This window comes from Rhinatrema bivittatum, chromosome 8, assembly GCF_901001135.1.
Source record: "Rhinatrema bivittatum chromosome 8, aRhiBiv1.1, whole genome shotgun sequence".
NCBI lineage: Eukaryota > Metazoa > Chordata > Amphibia > Gymnophiona > Rhinatrematidae > Rhinatrema > Rhinatrema bivittatum.
In genome coordinates this window covers 33,455,356-33,479,862 of record NC_042622.1, presented here as the reverse complement: position 1 = coordinate 33,479,862, position 24,507 = coordinate 33,455,356, and the positions used below count along the sequence as shown (strand labels likewise).

Genomic DNA, 24,507 nt, shown 5'->3' with positions numbered 1-24,507 from the left:
AAAAGCAAAATGGAGAAGGAAATTCCCAGAGGCCTCTGCATGTCTTTGGCCTGCCTGGGCTGAATGGACTCTGAGTTACTTACAGAATGTCCCTGGATATCTGTGGAGGCAAGCTGGTACCAGACAGGTGATGTCTATTCATAGAGTCACCACAGGGGAGCTTCAGGCACTATTCTCAGGAGTTTGTAATCCACACAGTTACAGATGTGTTGATTGTCTTGACCAGTAAGAGTTTAACAGAACAAAGAGAGCCATGGGAAATGGACTACACATCCTGGGAAGCCAATCAGGGATAGTTAGGGATGATTTAATCATGCATTTGACATCACAACTTATATAAATGATTCTTTGGGCAGTCATGCAAGTCCCTAGAACCTTCTATCCTTTTCCTCTATTTGAATGTTACCTATAAAACAAGGATCACTTACTGTATACAGGGAGATTTATTTTTATTTATTTATTTATTTCAGATTTTTATATACCGGCATTCGAGACAGCAGTCACATCATGCTGGTTCACATAGCTTCCAGTCCAACCACTCCAGCATCCAGCCCAACCACTCCAGCTTCCAGCATCCAGTCCAGCCACTCCAGCTTCCAGTCCAGCCACTCCAGCTTCCAACATCCAGTCCAGCCACTCCAGCTTCCAGCATCCAGTCCAACCACTCCAGCATCCAGTCCAGCCACTCCAGCATCCAGTCCAGCCACTCCAGCTTCCAGCATCCAGTCCAGCCACTCCAGCATCCAGCCCAGCCACTTCAGCTTCCAACTTCCAGTCTAGCCACTCTAGCATCCAGTCCAGCCACTCCAGCATCCAGTCCAGCTACTCCAGCTTCCAGCATCCAGTCCAGCCTCTCCAGCATCCAGCATCCAGTCCAGCCGCATCCAGTCCAGCCGCTCCAGCTTCCACTCCAGCAATCTAAGAAGAATGTCTCCATCCTTTCCAATCCCAATCCTCCCACACTGTCCACCTACCAAAGGACATTCAACTCGACATGCCCATTACCATAACCTTAAATCCCTCTCTCCAATCGTGATCACTCCCATTACCCAACTGCTAGGCCTCACACTATTTACGTTAACACTATTCAATGCACAATCCCTAACTAAGAAATCAGTAATACTAAACGACTATCTCATCGATGTGAAACCGGACATATGCGCAATTACTGAGACATGGCTCAAACCTTCAGACACTGCAATAATCAACCAATTACCCACAGAGACATACAACTTCTTCTCCATCCCACGTCAGGGAAAAAAAAAAGGAGGAGGAATCCTCCTAGCTACAAAAAAGGACCTCAGATTCACTCAACACTCCTCCAATACCGACTCGAAACTCGAATTTGGCTTCTTCTCGTCAGACAAACTCCAAATTTTACTTCTCTACGCTCCTCCAGGTTTACTGGAAACAGACGCATCTCCTCTGGTCGAACTAACTACTTCCCTTATCAATCTAGATGCCCCAGCGATAATCTTAGGTGACTTCAACCTGCACGTCGACAACTCCACATTATCACCCAACTGCGAAGCCTTACTCACAGCATACTCTGCTTTAGGTTTCACTCAACTAGTTAACAAACCCACACACAAAGCCAGACACACGTTAGACCTTATCTTCGTCAATACAGCAATCAAACTGGTCCAGCACCCCACCTGCACGAAGCTACCATGGTCAGATCACTCCCTCATAACTTCCTCATTCTCAATAAAAGATACCAGTCCACCTCGCATACCCTCACATTGCTTCACTTACAGGAAAACATGCACCACAGAAGATCTTAGCAATCACTTATTATCACATCTCACCCAAGTAGACTTCACCAATCCGAACTCAGCGCTTCGATCTTGGAACAACATCACGGAATCGATAGCCAACAAGCTATGCCCCCTAACAACAAAAAAACCTCACCCCAACTCGTCCAAAAGACAACCATGGTTTACCCTAGAGCTAAGAAAGCTCAAACTATTGCTAAGACAAAATGAGGTTAAATGGCGTAAAAACCCATGCACCATCACTCTATCTACCTATAAATCTACTCTTCACCAATACAAATCGAATACATTAAGATCCAAGAGGAACTACTACGCATCCAAGATCCACCACCTAATCTTCGACGCTAAAGCCCTCTTTAGCTACGTCTCTAACCTCACTCAATTAAACCCATCAGAAATCGCTCTCAACCAAGCCAAATCTAAAGCGGAAGAACTAGCGCTATTTTTCAATAACAAAATCAGCAAACTTCTAACTCAGCTGCCCCCTAACACCGCATCTACTTCAACACCACCTCAGACCGCCTTCAAAAATACCCGCTTAGAAGAACTGGAACTCACTTCTTCCATTGAGATCCAAGGTATTCTAAGGAAAATGAAACCATCTTCTCACCCTTCGGACCACATCCCCTTGAAATTGCTTCTATCAATTCCTGACTCCATCTCCAAATCCCTGTCAGACATCATAAATTGCTCAATAACACAAGGATCTTACCCAGATGACCTAAAATTGGCCTCTCTCAAACCATTACTCAAGAAACCTAATCTAGATCCTAATGACCCAAACAACTACCGACCGATCGCCAACCTCCCCTTCATAGCTAAGATTATGGAGAAACTGGTGAACACCCGACTCTCAAACTACATTGAAGAAAACAACCTCCTATTCCCATCACAATACGGTTTCCGCAAAACACTAAGCACGGAGTCCCTCCTCATTTCCTTAACAGATCACCTCATCCTGGGCCTCGATAAAGGTCAAGCCTTCTTACTGATCCTACTGGACCTTTCTTCAGCCTTTGACACCGTCAATCATTCCTTACTCATTAACCAGTTAGCCTCCATAGGTATCTCAGGCACAGCACTATCTTGGCTCATATCATTTCTCAGCAATAGAGGATACAAGGTCAAGATACAGAACAAAGAATCCTCTCAACAACCGTCGTCAGTAGGAGTCCCACAGGGGTCCTCCCTGTCTCCTACTTTATTTAACATTTACCTTATACCGTTATGCCAACTTCTCACCGACCTCAACCTCAAACACTTCCTTTACGCGGACGATATCCAGGTCCTGATACCCATTAAGGATTCCTTCGCAAAAACTCTGGCTTACTGGGATACATGCCTTCAAAAATTAAACTCCTCCTCACCAGCCTAAACCTGGTATTAAATTCCGGCAAAACTGAACTCCTGCTCATCGCCTCAGAAAATAGCACCATCACCTCTGCACAACAAGCCACGCCAACAATCACACAAGTGAGAGACCTAGGAGTCCTAATTGATAATCGCCTGAATTTCAAAGCCACCATTAACAAAACCACCAAAGACTGTTTCTACCAACTACAAGTGCTGAAAAGAATTAGACCTCTTTTCTATGCCCAAGATTTCAGAACCATTTTACAAGCAATCATTTTTTCAAAATTAGACTATTGTAACACCATCCTACTCGGCCTTCCCGCTTCATACACCAAACCGCTTCAGATGGTGCAAAATGCAGCTGCACGAATTCTGACAAATACCAGGAGAAGGGTCCACATAACCCCGATTCTAAAGAGCCTCCATTGGCTACCTATACACTTTAGAATAATATACAAGGCCATTCTTACCACATACAAAATCATCCACTAACTGGCTCCCATTGACCTACAGATCCCTCTCCGACTACACAATTCATCAAGACCGACAAGAGATGCATACAAGGGATCGCTACAGGTACCACCGTCCAAATCTACTAGACACTGCACACTAAGAGACCGGGCTTTCTCTACAGCCATTCCACCGTTATGGAACTCCATCCCCTCAAATCTCAGAACAGAACCATGCATCTCAACCTTCAAAAAAAGAATAAAGACATGGATATTCATACAAGCTTTCCCGGACGCCAACATGGTCAACTAATCTCCAACTACACCTTGATTAACCATATCTTCTATCGTTTACCTGTGTGAATTAATAACCTGTCCTTTCTCTTCCTTCTCAGCCAAGTTCTTATCACCGTTATATGTAACTGCCTTTTCAGCACCATTGTTATAGTTATGTTTACTATGCACCCCTGTTCTATGTGAACCAGCATGACTAAGGGCACCCAGTACCCAGCATCTCCCGAGAACACTTATAGGGGCGGATTTTAAAAGGAGCGCGAATAGCCTACTTTTGTTTGCGCTCCAGGCGCAAACAAAAGTACGCTGGATTTTAGTAGATATGCGCGGAGCCGCGCGTATCTGCTAAAAACCTGGATCGGCGCGCGCAAGGCTATGGATTTTGTATAGCCGGCGCGCACCGAGCCGCGCAGCCTACCCCCGTTCCCTCCAAGGCCGGTCCGAAATCGGAGCGGCCTCGGAGGGAATCCTCTAACGCCCTCCCCTCACCTTCCCCTCCCTTCCTCTACCTAACCCACCCGCCCGGCCCTGTCTACACCCCCCCATTACCTTTGTTGGGGGATTTACGCCTCCCTCTGGGAGGCGTAAATCCCCGCACGCCAGCGGGCCTCCTGCGCGCCGGGCCGTGACCTGGGGGAGGGTACGGAGGGAGCGGCCACGCCCCCGGACCGCCCCGGGCCGTAGCCACGCCCCCGTACCTGCCCCCAAAACGCTGCTGACACGCCCCGAAAACGCCGCGACGACCGGGACCGCCCCCCCGACACACCCCCTTCGGAGAACCCCGGGACTTACGCGAGTCCCGGGGCTCTGCGCGCGCCGGTAGGCCTATGTAAAATAGGCTTCCCGGCGCGCAGGGCCCTGCTCGCCTAAATCCGCCCGGTTTTGGGCGGATTTAGGCGAGCAGGGCTCTTAAAATCCGCCCCATATTGACTAATAAAAATACATTATACTTTTTACTGAGTCTAAGTGTTCTTGTGTCCCTGGCCATAAGCATAGAGTAAGCTTAACAAATCTTAAATAAATAATGTACATTTTCAAAAGATGAGCACTGCCAGCCAGGGCCTTCAGCCCCCTTCACCTAAAAAAATCTTTATCCCTTCTGCCCCTCCCAAACATCTACTCAATCCCCTCCCAGCCAGGCACCTTCCCAACCACCCGGTTACCTTTAAACTCGCCCCTCTTGTTCTGCCGGAATCCCTGTGCTACTTGAGTCTGGCATTTGCTTCCACCATTATTACCTAAGGACTGAAGAGGGACAGATGTGGTTCCTATTCATGAAAGTGGAAGCAAAGATGTGGCTGGAATCTGTGGTGAGCAACTTAATGGAATCACTGCTAAAACAGAGCATAGTGTCGTTTCTGGAATCTAATAGATTGCATGATCTGAGGCAGCATGGATTTACTAGAGGTAAATCTTGTCTGACAAATCTGGTCAATTTCTTTGACTGGGTGATCAGAGAGTTGGATTAAGGAAGGGTGCTAGATTCAGTAAGGCCTCTGACAAGGTTCTGCACAGGAGATTTATAAATAAATTGAGCAACCTTTGTATGGAACCAAGAGTGACTGACTGGATTAAAAACTGGTGGAGTGTGAGGTGACAAAGGGTAGTACTAAAAGGAGTTTACTCAGAGGAAGGGGACATTACTAGCAGTGTGCCTCAGGGATCATCCCAGGACTGGTTTTGTTTTCAGAATTTTCATGAGGGGACATAATGGAATGGTTGTCGGGAAGGTTTGTCTTTTTGCCGATAAAGCAAAATCTGCAACAGGGTAGATAGTCAGGAAGGTGTGGAAACATGAGGAGGGATGTAGCAAAGCTCAAGGAATGGTCTAAAGATTGGCAGTTAAGTTTTAATACTAAAAAATGCAGATTAATGTAGCACCCCTAGTTGCAACTGGTGGAAATGGTGACTCTCTTCGGCTATGGGGGTTCGAGTTTCTATGTGGCAGTGGGGTAGGTCGATGGTACTGGAGTTGTGTTGCAGCTAAAGGGTTCCACACACTGCCCTCTTCCTGCCTAGGAAATTTAGAAGAAATGGGAAGTCCCGCCCAGCCAATGGAGCTCCTGGAGGTTAGGAGGGGAAGCAGGGAGTAAGAAAGATATTATGAGGAAAGAATCATTTAAAATTAACAAAAGCTTTATTATGGTAATAGTTATGAAATACAAATAATAACTAAAATTTAACCAGCTGGCAAAATGTTAAAACCAGGTTCAACAGCTATTGTGTACTAACAGTAAATGCAATTACTTTCAATCTTTTGCAATTGAGATATCAGAACAGTTATCAGAACAATCTTTACCAACTAAGTCAATATGGTAATCAGCATTTTCTTCTAACCTCTCTCAAAAGAAGCAAGATACATTCAAAACAGTTATTCAGGCAAGTCATAATATTGTCCACTCTTGTTCTTTGTACTGTATTTTACTTAACACCAATGTATTCTCTGAAATTGATGTTTTGTACTGTTCTCTAACTTGCATAAGAGAATATTTTGTACATGCTTTGTACTGTTCTCTAACTTACATAAGAGAACATTTTCTCTTATGAAAGTATAATTTTCTACCTGTAATTCTGTTATGTATTTCTTTTGTTTTTGAGTGAATGTCACTAGGGTCTGGCCAGACATAGGCGTTGTAAGAGTGCTCTGATGCTCCAAATAGGTGCTTGTGGTGTTGATTGAGAGTGAAGAACTCCTGGTTTTGTGGCTCTAGTCCTCTTCTCATTGGTCGCCTTCCAGGAACAGTAGGAACAACCTATTGACCTGACTTTTAGAAAATTAAAAAAAGAAACTATCTGCCTCTTACCGTATATCTTCTGGCAATCTAACAATGTGGCCCTATTATGTGTACAACAGGAACCTACCATGTTCTGAAATTCTAACTAATAAAATAAAAGGATAAGCAATTGTCCTTAACTACTGGTCCTTTCTCTTCCTGTGGGAACAGAAAATTTAAATTATTTTTCCAGTCATTCTTCCAAAATGTCTCACTCCTTCCTTGTGCAAAGAGGAGTTTGACTGAATTTGGAATCTCCTTTAGAAGTCTGGCTTTTTGCCTGGATTAGTAAAAAAAACAAACAAACAGTTTAATTGTCCCACTTAATATCTTTTGACTGTTCACCAAACAGTAACACGGCCTCAAAACATTGATTTTCCTTCAGTGGAATTACATCTCAGTAAATAGAAGGCAAAATGGGGTAAAATCACTTCTCATTGGTTCAGTCCAGTTTTTTCCCCTTTGTCCCCTCTGGTAGAAATGTTTCACTCTGGGACTAACTGGATTCAGAGATAAGCCACAATCATGTACTTCATTCTCCCCTTCTTCTTGAAATCGTGACTTTACAATTTTCCCAGTAACATTTTAACTGGTAAATCACTCCTGCATAGGTCTGGTAAATTCCATGTCCTTGTTCATTTAATTATTTTTTTAACTCTGTATTTCTTCCTTACCTTGCCAGTGGATTTTCTTATTTTCCAATCTCCTCCACTCTTTGACTTGCTTGTGCTTTAACAATGATAGATTTTCTCTCTTTTCTGTTCCCAAGATTTCTGTCTTAGACAAACAGGGTTTTCTCCTTTTTCCTTGATTCCCAGGCAGAGCTCCAGCTGTAAGCTCCTGCCTCTGTACAAGACCAGTATCTTTTCTGCACATGGCTTTTTTTTTCCCACAAGGAGGATTACTGCTCTGGGAGAGGTCACAAAACCGAAAATAGTTCCTCACATACAGGCCGATACAGTACAGTGCACTCCGACGGAGCGCACTGTTAGCCTGCTATTGGACATGCGTTTTTCCTTACCCCTTAATCAGCAAGGGGAGGAAAATGCGTGTCCAACCCGCCGAACCTAATAGCACCCTCAACATGCAAATGCATGTTGAAGGTCCTATTAGGTATTTGTGCGCGATTCAGAAAGTAAAATGTGCAGCCAAGCCGCACATTTTACTTTCAGAAGTTAGCGCCTACCCGAAGCTAGGTGCTAATTTCTTCCGGCACCGGGAAATGCACAGAAAAGCAGTAAAAACTGCTTTTCTGTGCACCCTCCGACTTAATATCATGGTGATATTAAGTCGGAGGTCCCAAAGAGTATAAAAAAGTTAAAAAAAAAGAAAAAAAAAAAAATTTGAAGTCTGCCTTTTTCCTTGATTCCCAGGCAGAGCTCCAGCTGTAAGCTCCTGCCTCTGCACAAGACCAGTATCTTTTCTGCACATGACTTTTTTTTTCCCACAAGGAGGATTACTGCTCTGGGAGAGGTCACAAAACCGAAAATAGTTCCTCACATACAGGCCGATACAGTACAGTGCACTCCGACGGAGCGCACTGTTAGCCTGCTATTGGACATGCGTTTTTCCATACCCCTTATTCAGCAAGGGGAGGAAAATGCGTGTCCAACCCGCCAAACCTAATAGCACCCTCAACATGCAAATGCATGTTGAAGGTCCTATTAGGTATTTGTGCGCGATTCAGAAAGTAAAATGTGCAGCCAAGCCGCACATTTTACTTTCAGAAGTTAGCGCCTACCCGAAGCTAGATGCTAATTTCTTCCGGCACCGGGAAATGCACAGAAAAGCAGTAAAAACTGCTTTTCTGTGCACCCTCCGACTTAATATCATGGTGATATTAAGTCGGAGGTCCCAAAGAGTATAAAAAAGTTTAAAAAAAAAAAATAAAAAAAAAATTTGAAATCGGCCGGCGGCTGTCGGGTCAAAAACCAGATGCTCAATTTTGCCGGCATCCGGTTTCCGAGCCTGTGGCTGTCAGCGGGCTCGAGAACAGACGCCGGCAAAATTGAGCGTTGCCTGTCAAACCTGCTGACAGCCGCCGCTCCTGTCAAAAAGGAGGCGCTAGGGACGCGCTAGTGTCCCTAGCACCTCCTTTTTGCCCGTTTCTACCGCCGGGCCTCATTTGAATACTGTATCGCGTGCACAGGCAAGTGGCCTGTGCGTGCGCCGGGAGAGCGGGCCTGATAGTGCTAATATATCCCTAAACACTTCTTACTGGACTCCTTTATAACCTCCTTAAGATGGCAGAAGTCTGACAATTAATATCATCCAATTAGAACTTTTGTTAAACACAATACTAAACTTTTATGAAACGCAGTCAACTCACAGCTCCTTGATTCTTCCACAGCCTTTTTATAAAAAAACACCAAGCACGAGGCTTTCTTGCAGCTAATGTCAGTGTCCATGAAAATTAGCCTGTCATGGGAATTATTGACACGCAGGTCCTTGTGGTGCCAGCTGAATGGTGCAGCTCCTTGACCTCCCATAGATTTGTATTGACTCCAACTGCTTCCTGTGAAACACCATCCAACTTTATCTTCTAAATCTTTTTTAAAGCTTTGTTTTGAAATACAAATTATATGAAGGGATTGCTCAATGCTTGCTCACATCTAGGCTGGCACTGGTTTCAATACTTTTCTTCTGGTTTTCTCAGAGTGATTTATATTACTGGAGATCTGTGCTGATGTCACTTCCTTTTTCCCTTCCCTGCAGACCCGGTTGATTCAAAAGGTACAACTGCAACTTCCTCATTGTACTCTCTTTGTTGTTGTTTGTTTTTTATTCTGTGAGTCCTGCTTCCTCTGTAATAACAAGTAGGGATGTGAATCGTTTTTTGATGATTTAAAACAATCGTCAGATATATTTTAAATCGTCAAAAATCGTTAGAGTCGCGATACAATAGCAATTCCCCCGATTTATCGTCAAAAAATCGTAAATCAGGGGAGGGGGGAGGGCGGGAAAACCGGCACACCAAAACAACCCTAAAACCCACCCCGATCCTTTAAAATAAATCCCCCACCCTCCCGAACCCCCCCAAAATGTTTTAAATTACCTGGGGTCCAGTGTGCAGGAGATCGCTCCCGGAACCTCGCTGGACTTTTGGCAAGTCTTGTGGGGGTCAGGAGGCCCCCCCAAGCTGGCCAAAAGTCTCTGGGGGTCCAGCGGGGGTCCGGGAGCGATCTCCTGCACGCGTGACGTCGGGAGCCAGGAACCAAAATGGCGCCGGCGCTACCTTTGCCCTGTCATATGATAAGGGTAAAGGGCCACTGGCGCCATTTCTCTCGACGCAGCCGTGGCCAGAGAGCGGGAGATCGCGCCGGGACCCCCCACTGGACCCCAGGTAATTTAAAACATTTTGGGGAGGTTCGGGAGGGTGAGGGATTTATTTTAAAGGGTCGGGTGGGTTTTAGGGCTGTTTTGGTGTGCCAGTTTTCCCGCCCTCCCCCCTCCCCCGATAAAACGATATTTTAACCAAAAAAACTAAGACGATCAGATTTCCTCCCCCCCTCAGCCAAAATCAATCGTTAAGACGATCGATCACACGATTCACATCCCTAATAACAAGTGCTGAATCCTTTCTGTTCCGACTTCTGACATGGCTGGAGCCTGCTTTTTGCTGTCCTTTCAGAACCATAGTAGGTAATCAGGCATGGAGGAGATAAAAACACAGGCTGGCTCTCTCAGGCTGTCTTTCCATGTTTGTAACCTCTGCAGCATTTCTGGGAGTTCTTTCAACCAGACATAGAGAATGCAAGAGAATGTATTTTTTTCCACTTATTTACAGTAATGTATTTACATACCTGGGAACTCTCCGGATTTGGCCTGGAGACTCCGGAATTCTAAAAGAATTACTGGGTCTCCAGGCCAATACTGGAAATCTCCGGGTGCTGCAGCAAACCCAATCTGCTTGGACCCGGAAAGAAGAAAGGAACATCATTGGTCATGTTCGGCTGAAAAAGGAGGAACTCGACAGTGATTTTTACCATCTCTGGACCTTTTTAAGTCTTAACTTCACTTCCTCGTGACACCACCTGCTCCTGCACAGCCTGTTTCCTGTATCCAGCCACTTGTCCGCCCCTCCTATTTGCCTTGGCCAATCGACATTGCGATTTCCTGCCCGTGCATTAAACGAGGAGTAAGAAACAGGCAGCGTCCACTTCCGCAGCACAGGAGGAGAAGGAAGAGGCTGCTGCTGCTCCAGGAGCCCAAGTTAGAGTCTGCTGTTGCTAGTGTGTTTTGAAAGGGGGGGGGGGGGGAAGAGAGAGAATGAATGAGTATGTCTGTGAGAGTGAGTGAGTGTGTATTTATGTAGGAAGAAGAGATCTGAGAGTGTATATAGGTGAGTAGGAGAGAGTTGAGTGCAAGTGAGCATGGGCGTGAAAGTGAGTGGGCATATGTGTATGTGTTGAGATTGTGGACCCTTTCTCCTTGACATTATGAAGAAAGTCTCAAAGGTGGAGCCCCTGAGAAATTGTCAGCGGAAGGCGGTGCAAGCAAGAAAACCAAATTAGTTCCTACCAGTCTACGTTCCTCTGGATGAAGTGGAAACAAGCTGACGCTGGATCTGGACGAAGCTGGAACAAGCTGATGCTGGATCTGGATGAAGCTGGAACAAGCTGATAGGCCTAAAAAATGAAGCTGGAGCAGCCTGGCAGACCTCACTCTCCCAAGACTGCTGCTAGGACAAAGGAACAGCTGAAGGTTACACTTTAAAATAGGCTCCAATGCAAGCTCTATGCCTCGAGCCTGTTTCCTCAGTTGCCGCCTCTTTAAGATGTCTGATGATGTCACTGTTGCCCGCGTGCGCGCGTCCCGGAGGGAGGCGTGCCCTGACGCTCCCAAAAACATCAATTCGGGCCCGTGATCAGCCCGCAGCGCTCAGCGAGCGGCCCGGCTGATCCCCGAGACCAAAAATAGACCACGCAGACCCGCCGGAGCAGGTAGGAAGGCCCGGCTGCGGCAAATCGCGGCCGGGTTTTCTAACAGTACTTCTCCTCTTACGCCCCCTCAAAAAAGGCTTAGGCTTGTGTGGATGTTCTTGATGGAATTGCTGGAGAAATGATTTATCTAGAATGTGCGAAGCTGGTTCCCAGGTATTTTCTTCTGGTCCGTAGCCTTCCCAAGCTATTAGATACTCCCAGTGCCGGAGACGACAGCGCACGTTTAGAATTTCTTTAACTTGATAGATTTGATCTTCTTTGGATACCACTTTAGGAGTTTTTGGCGTCTTACGATGCGGCCAAGAAAGTATTAGTGGTTTAAGTAAGGATACATGAAATTAATTATGTATTTGAAGTGTAGAAGGTAATTGTAAACGATAAGTTACTGGACCTAAACGATCAGTAATCTTGTACGGTCCAATGTACTTAGATGCCAATCGCATAGAAGGTACTCTAAGGCGAATATGACGTATACTTAACCATACTCTATCTCCAGTGCAGAAATGAGGAGTTGGACGTCAATGTTTGTCTGTGGTTCTTTTAGCAGCATCATTAGCCTTTGTAATGTTTGTTTGAATGTCTTTCCATAATACATGGAGCTGCTGAGATGTAAGCTGGGCAGCTGGAGAAGAGACGATGAGTTGCTTTGGCAGTGGTGGAATAGGTTGTCGACCAAAAATTACTTGAAAAGGAGATTTTTTAGTAGCTGAATTAACGTGCATATTGTGAGAGAATTCTGTCCATGGTAATAACGATGCCCAGTTATCTTGCTTAGAGTTGACAAAAGAGTGAAGGAACGTCTTTAGAGGCCGATTGACTTGCTCAGTTTGTCCATTACATTGGGGATGATATGCCGTGGTAAAATCTAACTGTACTCCAAAATGTTTTACAAAGAGCTTGCCAGTATTTGCTTGTGAATTGGGATCCTCGATCGGAAGTAATATGTTGAGGCAATCCATGTAAACGAAATATATGTTGTGTGAACAAATGTGCAAGCTTTGGAGCTGTGGGTAACTTAGGAAGAGGAATGAAGTGATCCATCTTTGAAAATCTATCTACTACCACCCAAATCACTTGGTTACCAATGGATGGAGGCAACTCTACAATAAAATCTGTAGATATATGAGTCCAGGGTGCTTTTGGTACTGGCAAAGTTTGCAAAAGACACCAAGGGCATCCCGGTAAAGGTTTTTGCTGTGCACAAATTGGGCAAGAATCTACATAGGATCGTGTCTCTTTTTCTATGGTTGGCCACCAGTAGTATTGACTTAATAATTTAAGAGTGCGTAGTCTGCCAGGATGTCCAGCTGTTAAAGAATCATGAGCCCAGGCTAGTACTTTTTGTCTAAGACAAAGGGGAACTACAGTCTTCCCTACTGGCACTGTTTGTGTTGCTGCAAAGATTATTCATGCTGGATCCACAATATATTGTAGAGAAGTCGGAGTATCATCTGTTTCATAAACTCTTGAAAGTACATCAGCCCTGATGTTTTTTTTATAGCTGGATGATATCTTAAGGTGAAATTGAAATGACTAAAAAATAACGCACACCGAGCTTGATGAGGATTCAAATGTTGGGCCTTACCGAGATATTCTAAATTTTTATGGTCTGTGAAGATAGTTATTGGATGTAACGCCCCCTCAAGCCATTGTCACCATTCTTCCAATGCCATCTTGACTGCCAACAATTCTTTATCTCCAATACCATAATTTTTCTCAGCTGGTAAAAATTTTCTAGAAAAATAGGAGCAAGGTAAAAGCATTCCAGTATTAGAATGTTGGCTGAGAACTGCTCCTACAGTGACATTAGAAGCATCTACCTCAACCACAAAAGGTCGTGTTGGATCTGGATGCCTAAGACAGGGTTTTTGAAGAAATGCTTGCTTTAATTTTTTAAAGGCCTCCTTTGCCTCAGATGACCAGTTCCGTGCATCAGCTCCCTTCTAGGTTAAAGCTGTGAGAGGAGCCACACAATGAGAATAATTAGGAATAAAGTTTCTGTAAAAATTGGAAAACCCAAGGAACCGTTGAAGAGCTCGAAGTCCTTGGGGTTGGGGCCAGCCTTGAATACAAGCCACTTTATCTGGATCCATGCAAAAACCTTCAGTAGAAACTATAAATCCCAAAAACGGTAATGAGGTTTGCTCAAACAAGCACTTTTCTAATTTTGCATAAAGATGGTGGTTTCGCAGACGTTGTAGAATGTGTCTAACTGCAGTACGATGAGTTTTTAGATCCTTGGAATAGATAAGTACATCATCGAGATACACAATCACACTAGTATTAAGGAGATCTCGAAATATTTCATTCATTAGATTTTGGAAGACTGCTGGAGCATTATACAGTCCAAAAGGCATCACCAAATATTCGTAGTGTCCGTCGCGTGTTTTAAATGCAGTCTTCCACTCATCTCCGGATCTAATTTGCACTAGATTATATGCTCCTCAGATTACGTTTCGTAAAGATCTTAGCTCCCTGGAGACGATCCAATAACTCTGGATTGAGAGGAAGTAGATATCTATCTTTCAAAGTAATGGCGTTAAGACGTCTGTAATCTATACAAGGTCTTAATGTCCCATCTTTTTTTGCCATAAAGAAAAATCCAGCTCCTGCCGGTGAGTTAGAGGGACTAATAAATCCATGTTGGAGATTTTCTTGGATATAATGTGACATAGCTTGAGTTTCAGGTAAAGATAATGGGTATACCCGACCTCTAGGTGGAGTGCTACCTGGAAGGAGATTAATAGCACAGTCGAACGGTCAATGCTTGGGAAGAGTCTCCGCTTTTTCTTTTGAGAAAACATCTATGAAATCTTCATATTGAGAAGGTAGACCAGTAAAAGTCATAGCAAGCATGAGCAATGGTTGAGGTACATTATGAAGTCAAGATGTATGACAGGCTGGACCCCAAGCCGCTAATTGTAAAGTCTCCCAATCAATATATGGTGAATGTTTTTGAAGCCACGGAAGGCCTAAGACTATTGGATGTATAGCCTTTTCTAATAAAAAGAAAGAAATTTCTTCTTCATGCAAAATCCCAGTACGAAACCTCACAGGGATGGTTACATGAGTTACTTGACCAGGTAACGATTCCCCTCGGATGGAGGATAATAAGGAGTAGTGGCATCTTGGGAATAACTGAAAGTCCTAATTGCTTAACAAGGCTAGCCAAAATGAAATTTCCACCTGCCCCAGAATCTATAAAGGCTTGTGTTGTAAATGAATCTTTCTGATAAAAAAGAGTCACTGGAACCATGCACTGGGGAGTAGGATTAGTGCAACCTAGGGTCATCTCCCCAGTGACTCCTAGGCTCGAGAGTTTTCCGGCCTCTCGGGACAATGGACCAAAATATGACCTTTGCCTCCGCAGTAAAGGCACAAACCTTGGGAATGACGACGTTGTCTCTCCTCTGGCGTAAGGCGACTACGTCCCAGCAGCCTAGATTCTTCAGTATGGTTAGAGGCTGATTCAGTGCTAGAAGGTGTGACTATTGGTCGAGAGAAAGTCGGTGTTAGAAGAACTGGTTTGCGATTTGGTTTAACCTCTCGGAGGCGTTGTTGTATACGATGATCAATTCGTCCTGCCAAATCAATAAGAGATTCTAGTTCCAAAGTCAGTTCTCGGGCAGCAAGTTCATCTTTTATTCTTGATGATAACCCCTCCAAGAAAATGCTGCATAAACTGTCTTCACGCCAGCCAAGCTCCGAAGCCAAAATACGGAATTCCACCGCATACTCCATTAAATATCGGGAACCCTGTCGAAGGTGCAAAAGATCTGAGGACGCTGTAGACTGTCGACCCGGCTCATCAAAAACTTGTCTGAAATTTTGTATAAAAGAAGCCAAATCTGTAAGGAGAGAATCTCCACGTTCCCACAGGGGCAAGGCCCACGCAAGAGCCTTCTCATCTAACAATGACAAAATGAAGGTGATCTTAATCTGATCCGTGGAGAATTGAGCAGATTGTATTGAGAAGTGCATAAAGCAGTGGTTTAAAAGCCACAACACTGCTTAGGATCTCTGGAGTATGGTGGAGCAGACAAATGAACTGGAGCAACTTGAGAAGAAGAAACAACTGGAGGTATTGTTGGAATTGGAGCAACTTGAGAGAGTGAAGCCACTGAAGGTGTTATTGGAGTTGTCTGCATGGGAGTAGGATCTAGCCAGTTAGCCAAATGTTCCACGGTTACAGACAGTACATCCAGACAAATTTAAACCAAATTAGTTCCTACCAGTCTACGTTCATATGGATGAAGCGGGAACAAGCAGACACTGGATCTGGACGAAGCTGGAACAAGCCGACGGTGGATCTGGACGAAGCTGGAACAAGCTGTCGCTGGATCTGGACGAAGCTGGAACAAGCTGATAGGCCTCAAAAATGAAGCTGGAGCAGCCTGGCAGACCTCACTCACCCAAGACTGTTGCCAGGACAAAGGAACAGCTGACGGTTACACTTTAAAATAGGCTCCAATGCAAGTTCTATGCCTCGAACCTGTTTCCTCAGCTGCCGCCGCTTTAAGACATCTGATGATGTCACTGATGCGCACGTGCGCATCCCGGAGGGAGGCATGCCCCGACGCTCCCAAAAACATCAATTCGGGCCCATGATTGGCCCGCAGCCCTCAGCGAGCGGTGTGGCCGATCCCCGAGGCCAAAAATAGACCGCGCAGACCCGCCGGAGCAGGTAGGAAGGCCCAGCTGCGGCAAATCGCAGCGGGTTTTCTAACCGTATGGAAGAAGGAGATACATGAGTGAGTGAGTGTGTGTGTATTGGTGAGAGAATGACAGAAATAAAGGTGTAAATGGACATGTGAGAGAATGAGCAGTGAAAGTAAGTGTGAACATGTAAAAGTGTTTATGAGAGCAAATTTGTTGGCATCCGGTCCCACTGTGCAGTTGCTCCCCCCCCCTCCCCGCTAATCCATGGTAATCTCAGGGTGACTGGAAGTCAAAAGTTCCCAGGTATGTGCATTTAGGGTACAAAAACCCAAGGGAAAAGTACAGTATAGGAGCTGAAATTCTTCTAAGCACAAAGGAAGAGCAGGATCTGGGGGTAATTGTATCTGATGATCTTAAGGTGGCTAAACAAGTGGATAAACATAGAAACATAGAAATGACGGTAGAAGAAGACCAAACGGCCCATCCAGTCTGCCCAGCAAGCTTTCACAGCAACAATAAAAGCCAGAAAGATGCTTGGCTGCATAGAGAGAGGAATGATCAGCAGAAACAAAAGAGGCAATATTGCCCTTGTATAGATCCCTGGTAAGACCTCATTTGGAATCTTTGAAGGATTGGGTTGCTGGGTGTCAATGGTTTTGCTCCTGAGCAAAACGTTTTGTTTTCATTGCCCTGTGAAGCACTATTTTCTTTGATGCCAAAAGCCTGTCAGTTTTATGCTCACAGCAACCCAATCCTTAGCGAGAACATTGGAGCAGCATGCGCACAAACTTTCTCACATACACCCACACATTAATACACTTGCATATTCACTCTCTCATGCATACATGCTCATTCTTACACACACACATACATACACACACATTCAACTCCCCAGACTCTCACGCACATACACACTCACTCACTCACTCAATTCTCCTCCTCTTCCACATACACATCTCAATAACTGCAAACCCTTTACTGCCAAACACTTTGAGAAGTAACACAGACCCCTCAGCAGCCTTATCTGTGACATGGCAGCAATGCAAGTATTATAACAAGCCCTAGAACACTAATACACCACCTACTGGGGTTAACAGAACAAAGCCCGATGGAAAAACTACATGCCAGCAGAAATACTACATCTCTGTTAAACATGAGGGACACAGACAGACAAATTAGAAAACAGAAACATGCAGATGAAAATAAAATGGAAAGCCCAAGAAACAGAATCTGAACAGTGGAGTACTGAAGAAAGAACAAAATATAAATATGTAATGCACATTTCCAAAGATAACATATGCCAATCACTACTAATTCAAAATATATATATATATTTTTTACCTTTGTTGCCTGATCTTATTTTTCTAATCAGTTGGTTCCAGGCTTTTTTCCCCTCATGTTTCCTTTCTTGGTCTTTTCCCAATTCCTTTTACCGTCTCTTTCTTTCTTTCTGTTTTATCTTTCTCCATCTGTCTTCTTCCCTTCTCCCCTCCATCCACACCCACACACTGGTAGTCACACACACAGGCTCCCACCCAGCCACACACACCAACACATTCATAGGCTCTTAAATCCCACTTCCACATACACACAGCCTCTCACCCACCCACAAACTTACACCCAGCCTCTCAGCCACACACAGGCTCTTACCCTCCCTCCCCCCCACACAGATAGATACCCACATACAGGTAGTCACACATACACCCCCATCCACAGGATCTCACCTAGTCACACACACACACACACTTACAGACTTTCATCCACACTCCCCCATACAAACAGCCTCTGTCTCACACTCACACCGACACAGCCTTTCAACCACACATACACAGGATCTCACTCACCCAGGTAGTCATCTACACCCACATACAGGCAGCCCCCCCCCCCCCCCCCACAGCCTGGCTCTCACACCCACACCCAGGTACTTATCTACCCACCCATACACGCTCACACATGTTGTCACCCACAAACCCAAGCAGTCACTACCCTACCACACAGGCTCTTACTCAGCCACACACACATACACACACACACACACACACACACACAGACTGGGCCTTGTCTTCAGCCACCAGTGGGATGGGTTCTGCTGGTGGCCTCCACTTCCTGTTCCTCTTTTCAGCACCAGTGGGTTGGGGTTCCCTGGTGGCCTCTGCTTGCTCTTCCTCTTTTTGGCCGCCAGTGGAATGCGATCTGCTGGTGGCCATCACATCCTCTTCCTCTTTTCGGCCACCAGCAGGATGGAAGTCCATTGGCAGCCACTGCATCCTCTCTTTTCAATCGCTCTGGGACAGGCTCTGTGGTGACCTCCCAAGTTGAGGGGTGGGCAGCAGCAGGAGTCACGTTTATCTGAACGTCATCTCCTGCTGCCACGGGGTTGATCTCTCAGTGAGAGCTGCAAGATTGGCCCCATGGCAGCAGGAGATGACGTTTGGATAAACACAGCTCCTTCTGCCCAGGAGGAGGTGTGATGCCACTGATTGGATTGGGCAGGGCTTTGGTATATCCCTGCCTGATCTAATCCCTGTACTGGGAGATAAAAGCTGTGCGGAGCTGTGCACCAGCCACGCATGCAAGCAGCTGTGATATTGTGTACAATTCTGGAGACGGCACCTTCTAAAGGATATAAACCTGCTGGAGTTGGTCCAGAGAGTGGCTACTAAAATGATCAGTGGTCTTTGTTCTAAAGCATGCGTGGACAGACTTAAAGATCTAAACATGTATATCCTAGAGGAAAGGCAACATAGGGGAGCTTTGATAGAGACATTTAAATATCTCAGTTTTCCATTCACAGGTGGCGAGCCTCTTTCAACAGAAAGGAGGCTCTAGTCCAAAGGGTCATTGGGATGAGAGTGAAAAGGGGTAGACTCAGGCGTAATCTTAAGAAATATTTCTTCACATAGAGAGCAGTGGATGCATGGAACACACTCCCAGTGGAAGTGGTGGAAATGAAAATGGTATTTGAATTCAAGAAAGCATGGGATAAATACAGGGGATTTCTGAGAGAGTGATGAGAATTGTAAGTATCTCATAAACTGGACGGATGCAGATTAGATGGACCATATGTTTTTTTTTCTGCCATCATGTTTCTGTGTTTCTACCTATGCTGCCTAATCTTCCATGGAGTTGATCTCAATATCGTCAGTATCATCTCTCTTCCATATCTCACTGGAGGCTAAGCAGCTATTGAATAAACTTTCCAAACTCTCTTCTGCTATCTTTTGATTCAGAGAATCTCAGACAAGTTTCTTCCTCTAAACCAGCTGATAAAAATAGTTCTTTCTCTGCCTAAGAAGCAGAAACCACACAGGAGTAGGTTACTGGTTTAAGCTGTTGCTCTTTTCCTGCTTCTGTCTGTACCCTTGTTCTGCTACTGCCAGTCTTGGATTACTTTCCCACCTTTTTCCTATGCTCTAAAACAAGAGGGAGAGGAACAGGTGACAGTGGTGCATGCTCTCTAAATTTCAGTTTCTTCTGCATTCAGCTGACTTGCACTCCTGGCACTCTGGCTACAAGTGTCTCTCTTTAATTTGGGGGTTTGAATGCCTTTATCATCACTGCTTCTATGCTGGGCTGTCTCTGCATCAAATCCTAAACCTCTACCAATTCTGCCAACATTCCATCCTCTCACGTTTCCTGACTTGATAGAATTTGTTGAAGTGCACTGCCTACAGGGCATTTAGATATTATAAATACATTTATTGATACTGTAAATATACCCCACTCATAGTATCACTTACTGTATATATTACTGTCTGTCACACACACACACACACATATATATATATATACATACACACACACACACACACACACACAGTGTATGATTGCTGTGCTGTGTGTAATAGTGCTGATTGACTCTCCACACAAAACAGTTGTTAAACATCAGCAGAACCAAAAAAACTGGCAGCCTGGTAAGACTCTTCTCTTCAGTCACTGTGTGCACTGGTCACCTCAATGGTATCCAGACAATCAAAAAGAAAAATCTATAGCTCTGCTGCAACTGTAATCTCCATACTGTCTCTCACCCTGACTCTCCTCCAATAAACAGAAAATTACAATCAGCAGCAGTACACTACCTCTCTTTCTGGCACAGTGAATGAGATCACTGTAGCACAGAGAAAATCAAAAGCAGCCCTTTTCCAGTGCTAAATCCAAACATCTATAAGCTTTTTTAAAACTGTGAGAGCTTCTACTAACATGTCCTTCTCTACCAATAGCTAGAGAGAAAATGCATACTGCTTCTTGTACATATCATCATCACCTGAGGCAGATAGCAGCTATAGGCTAGTTACAAAGATGATTCACTGTGATTTGTCTTCTGTGTGGTTTCCTTGTCAACTTGTCCTGATTCAGCTCTGACAAGGCTTTGAAGTTACCCACATAACAATTGGTTGTTAAGTTAGCTGTACCTGTTTATTTACTTAGAGCAGAGCCATGACTGAATGGACTATAGACTTGAAAAGGAAATGTAAATGAATCAGATGAATATTTTTTGTTTCATTCATGGAACCCCTCCATTTGTTTTGGTGGTCCATGAATGAACTAATGTGGACTCATTTGCTGTATTTTACCTATTCGTTTCAAACAAATGAACATTCCTAATATCCTTAAATTTGCCTCAAACATAAGTCTGTCATTTGTGTATACAATAAAAATGACTAATGCAAATATCACACAGTGACTGTATGTACTCTTTGTATATGACAGTGAAAAAGTTCACATATAAGATTTTTTTTTTGAGTTGTTAAACAGCTTCCCTGCAATGCTCCCAACTGCTGGGAACCATTAAGAAATTTACAAGCATGTTTGTTCTGAGTTATGAGTGTTACGAGTGACATCTCATGTTCTTTATCTGCCCATTCCCAGAATACATGATGTCACTTGACATGTTGTTGCCCCTATGACAGCTCCCAGGGGAACATAACGCTGCTTAAAATCTATTTCACAAATAATAAATCCAAAGTAAAATGTCTGGCCTGTGCTACTCTCCAGGGGAGCCTTTAGAAAGATGCTTCCTTGCATGGCAAACAGACGTTTCCTTAACAGCTCAATAAATAGGATTCTGTGAATCATTTGCTGCCTGCTTTGAGCAACTGCAAACACTGTATTTTAATAAACATTGGGTTGGTTTTTTTTTTAAATTACCATTTAGTATGGAGCTTAAGTGCATTGGGAAGGAACATATATACCTATTTTGAAGGAGGGAGATTCCAATCGCTATCCAACTGATCATCCCTTCCTTATAGTATCGCTGAGGACAATGTTTGGTCCGGCGCAGAGACACAAACACCAGGTGATGTTGCAAGAAGCATCTGAATTATTTTTTAAGCTTTACCTCACTGAAGACACCTTTACTGGCTATAATCAGATTTTGCGCGTTGATGCCCAGCTTGGTCAGACATGGACTAGGGAGGTTTTCAGGTCAGAGGCTGGCACAGAGAACAGGAGCTTCCTCCTAATAGCTGATATGCTCCTTTAGTCCTAAAAGAGGTGACCTTCACCTTCCTGAAGGAAATGTGACACATTGACACAATATCCTAGAAGGGATATGTGGAAGTTCATTAAATAATGATATCAAAGGATTTTCCAAGTGACAGTCCTTGATGCATCCTTACAGGTCACGTTGTGATGACACTATATATTATAACACGGTTACTGCATTTTTCTTCACTAGCTTTCCAAGTGTGGAGTACATGAGTACCGTATTTATGGCTGTAAACTGATGCACTGGGATTTTCATAAGTCATTACAGTCTGACTGTGAAATGCGACACTAGGGAAAAAACGTTGCACTTGTTTATAAAACAAATACCAGATATGTCTTAATTGAAACACGTAACCCTAGAATGACATCCATACTGCATTAAATCTGTTTTTTTTTTTTAGCTTGCAAGACACAGGGGCCATTAAAGTCTCAGGATCTATAGATTATATCCCTGCTGTTAAGCGTGTTTAAAACATTATTCCCCCTCCTGCAATGAAAAGATAATGCATAGTCCGATACCTTTGCAGCATGTAGCTGTTTTATAGATTTTGGTATTGATTTTACTAGAGGAGAAGTACAACATGAAAAAGATACTTTGATTAGAGTTTTCAGCCATGAGGGTGTCTTAATCTTTTTGCAGCAGTGGTCAGGAAGAGAGCAAATATAATGGGCATACCTTAGAGTAGTCAAATCCATGTTTCTCCTTTACTCCATTTCGACAAAGTGTATAGTTGTAAAATCGAGAATTTTTAACTAATCCAACCCATTGCTTCCAACCGGGAGGTACGTAGGAGCCATTGTATTCATTAAGATACTTTCCAAAGAAAGCTGGAGATGAAAAAAATAAAATAACGAGCAGGGGACATTTAATCACAACATTCTACACACCAGGACATTCAATCCATCTGTCACTCAAGATAATCTATTAAAACCTCCCTAGGACTAATGCAGTTTATTTAAATTGAAGTCAACTGCTACACTAGGTCATCTGAAGCTCGTTTGCTCATCCTGTAGCTACACTTAATGGTAGATAGACCCACATCTAAATACTCCTAGTCCCATCTCATGAGCTGACAGACACAGCACTTGGGTGGTAGGCCCTGCAAGGTGAAAAAAGAAAACCCTTGCCTCCAAATTAATCAAAGCTAATTTTACATATTTTTAACACTTTAGATAGAGGAAGTGTGCTCATGAGCTACGATGGAATGAATGTTATGCAAAATATGGCGACTCGCAAAGTGAAGTATACCCCATGCAGCCAAACTTCAGATAAAAAAAACCCCAAATAAATTATCAGCTGTCATCCATTTACCATAAAAAGCTACCAAAATGCATAACATAAAGCAATTTATGAATAAATAAATGAGACAATCTACCCAAGATAGCATGTGTTCCTGTCTTCTCAGCATGACATCTTAAAATGTTTTTATTCAATTGCCAATCATGAGCCAAAAATAATCAGACCATGTTTTTACATGTCTGTTTCGCATACAAAATGCATCTACATTTTTAACGTTCCCTGAGTGGGAGAGACTGTAGAATCTCAAGCATGTCCTTGTTATCAAAACCCCCTTCCCTTCAGCCAAGTCGGTACTGCTACAGTGGATTGCACCAGATTCTCATTTGAGATATAATAAAAAGAGGCGTGCATTGTTTTTAAAGAAAATTAACAATGTGAAACATTTGTGTTTCATTTAAAAACAAAACAATGCCTCCCCCACTTTTTTTTTGTGGCTGTTGACTTTTGTTTGAGAAAGTCAATGAAAAAAGAAAACCAACAAAATGTACCAAACTTTCCCCTTTCACGGGGGATTTTGGATGGAGAAAGGGGCAGGAGTGATCCCCGGTCACTCAAGCCCTGCTAGGTCCTGGTTTACAAATGGCACCAGCTGGTCATTTGGCTGTACGGCCATCCAACAAAATGGCATCAGCCTCGGGACCGCGCTACCATTTATGAACCGGAGCAAGACTGAATGGGAATTTCTTCTGCCCTCTTTCTATATCAATAATAAAATACAATTACAAACAAATTACAACAAATCGGCTGGATTTTTAAAGCCCTACACCTGCAAATTCTGGCCTTTATGTGCGTGGCCGGGCCTTGTGCGCGCCGGGCGATTTTTGGAAGAGGCCCGGCCAAGCGCGTAAAGCCTGGAGCGCGAATGAGTGCCGGGCCTCTTTGAAGGGGTGGGCGGGCCAGAAGAGCGCCATTGTTGGCTGTCCCAAGGACTCACTCGCCAGCAGCCGGCCAGCGCGCACAACTTACTTCAGCTCGGGGACTGAAGTAAGTTGCGAAAAAAAGAAAGAAACAAAGAAACAAAAAAAAAGGTAGGGTTTAGGGCAGAGCTTCCCAAACCTGTCCTAGGGACCTCACAGCCAGTCGGGTTTTCAGGATATCCACAATGAATATGCATGAGTTAAATTTGTATATACTGAGTCTCCAAGATATGCAAACTTATCTCAAGCATATTCATTGTGGATATCCTGAAAACCTGACTGTGGGGTCCCCAGGACAGGTTTGGGAAGCCTTGTTTTAGGGGGTGGGGAGGAGAGGGGGAAGAGGAAGGGAGTTTATGTAGGGGGGGGCAGGGAAGTTCACTCCCAGTCCGCTCCTTAATCGGAGTGGACTGGGAGGGAACTGGGGATGGCCCAAATGCGTCGCCACGCGGAAATTGCACAATTTCTCCCCCCCTTGCGCGCATGCAATAAAATCGGTGCGTCCGTGTGTGTGTGCCGGGTAGCATGCGCACACGGACGCCCGTGCGCTCTTTAT

General features: G+C 44.2%; 1 protein-coding gene across 6 annotated transcripts in view; it reads right to left on the bottom strand.

The window, feature by feature from the left end:
• The window catches only part of SULF2 (sulfatase 2), a 371,939-nt gene that overhangs the window by 90,559 nt on the left and 256,873 nt on the right, over nucleotides 1-24,507 (bottom strand). For all 6 annotated transcript variants that reach the window (XM_029611055.1, XM_029611054.1, XM_029611059.1 and 3 more), the window contains one exon: nucleotides 22,411-22,562. In XM_029611055.1, the coding sequence (XP_029466915.1) occupies nucleotides 22,411-22,562 (152 nt within the window). The remainder of the gene's footprint in view (nucleotides 1-22,410; nucleotides 22,563-24,507) is intronic.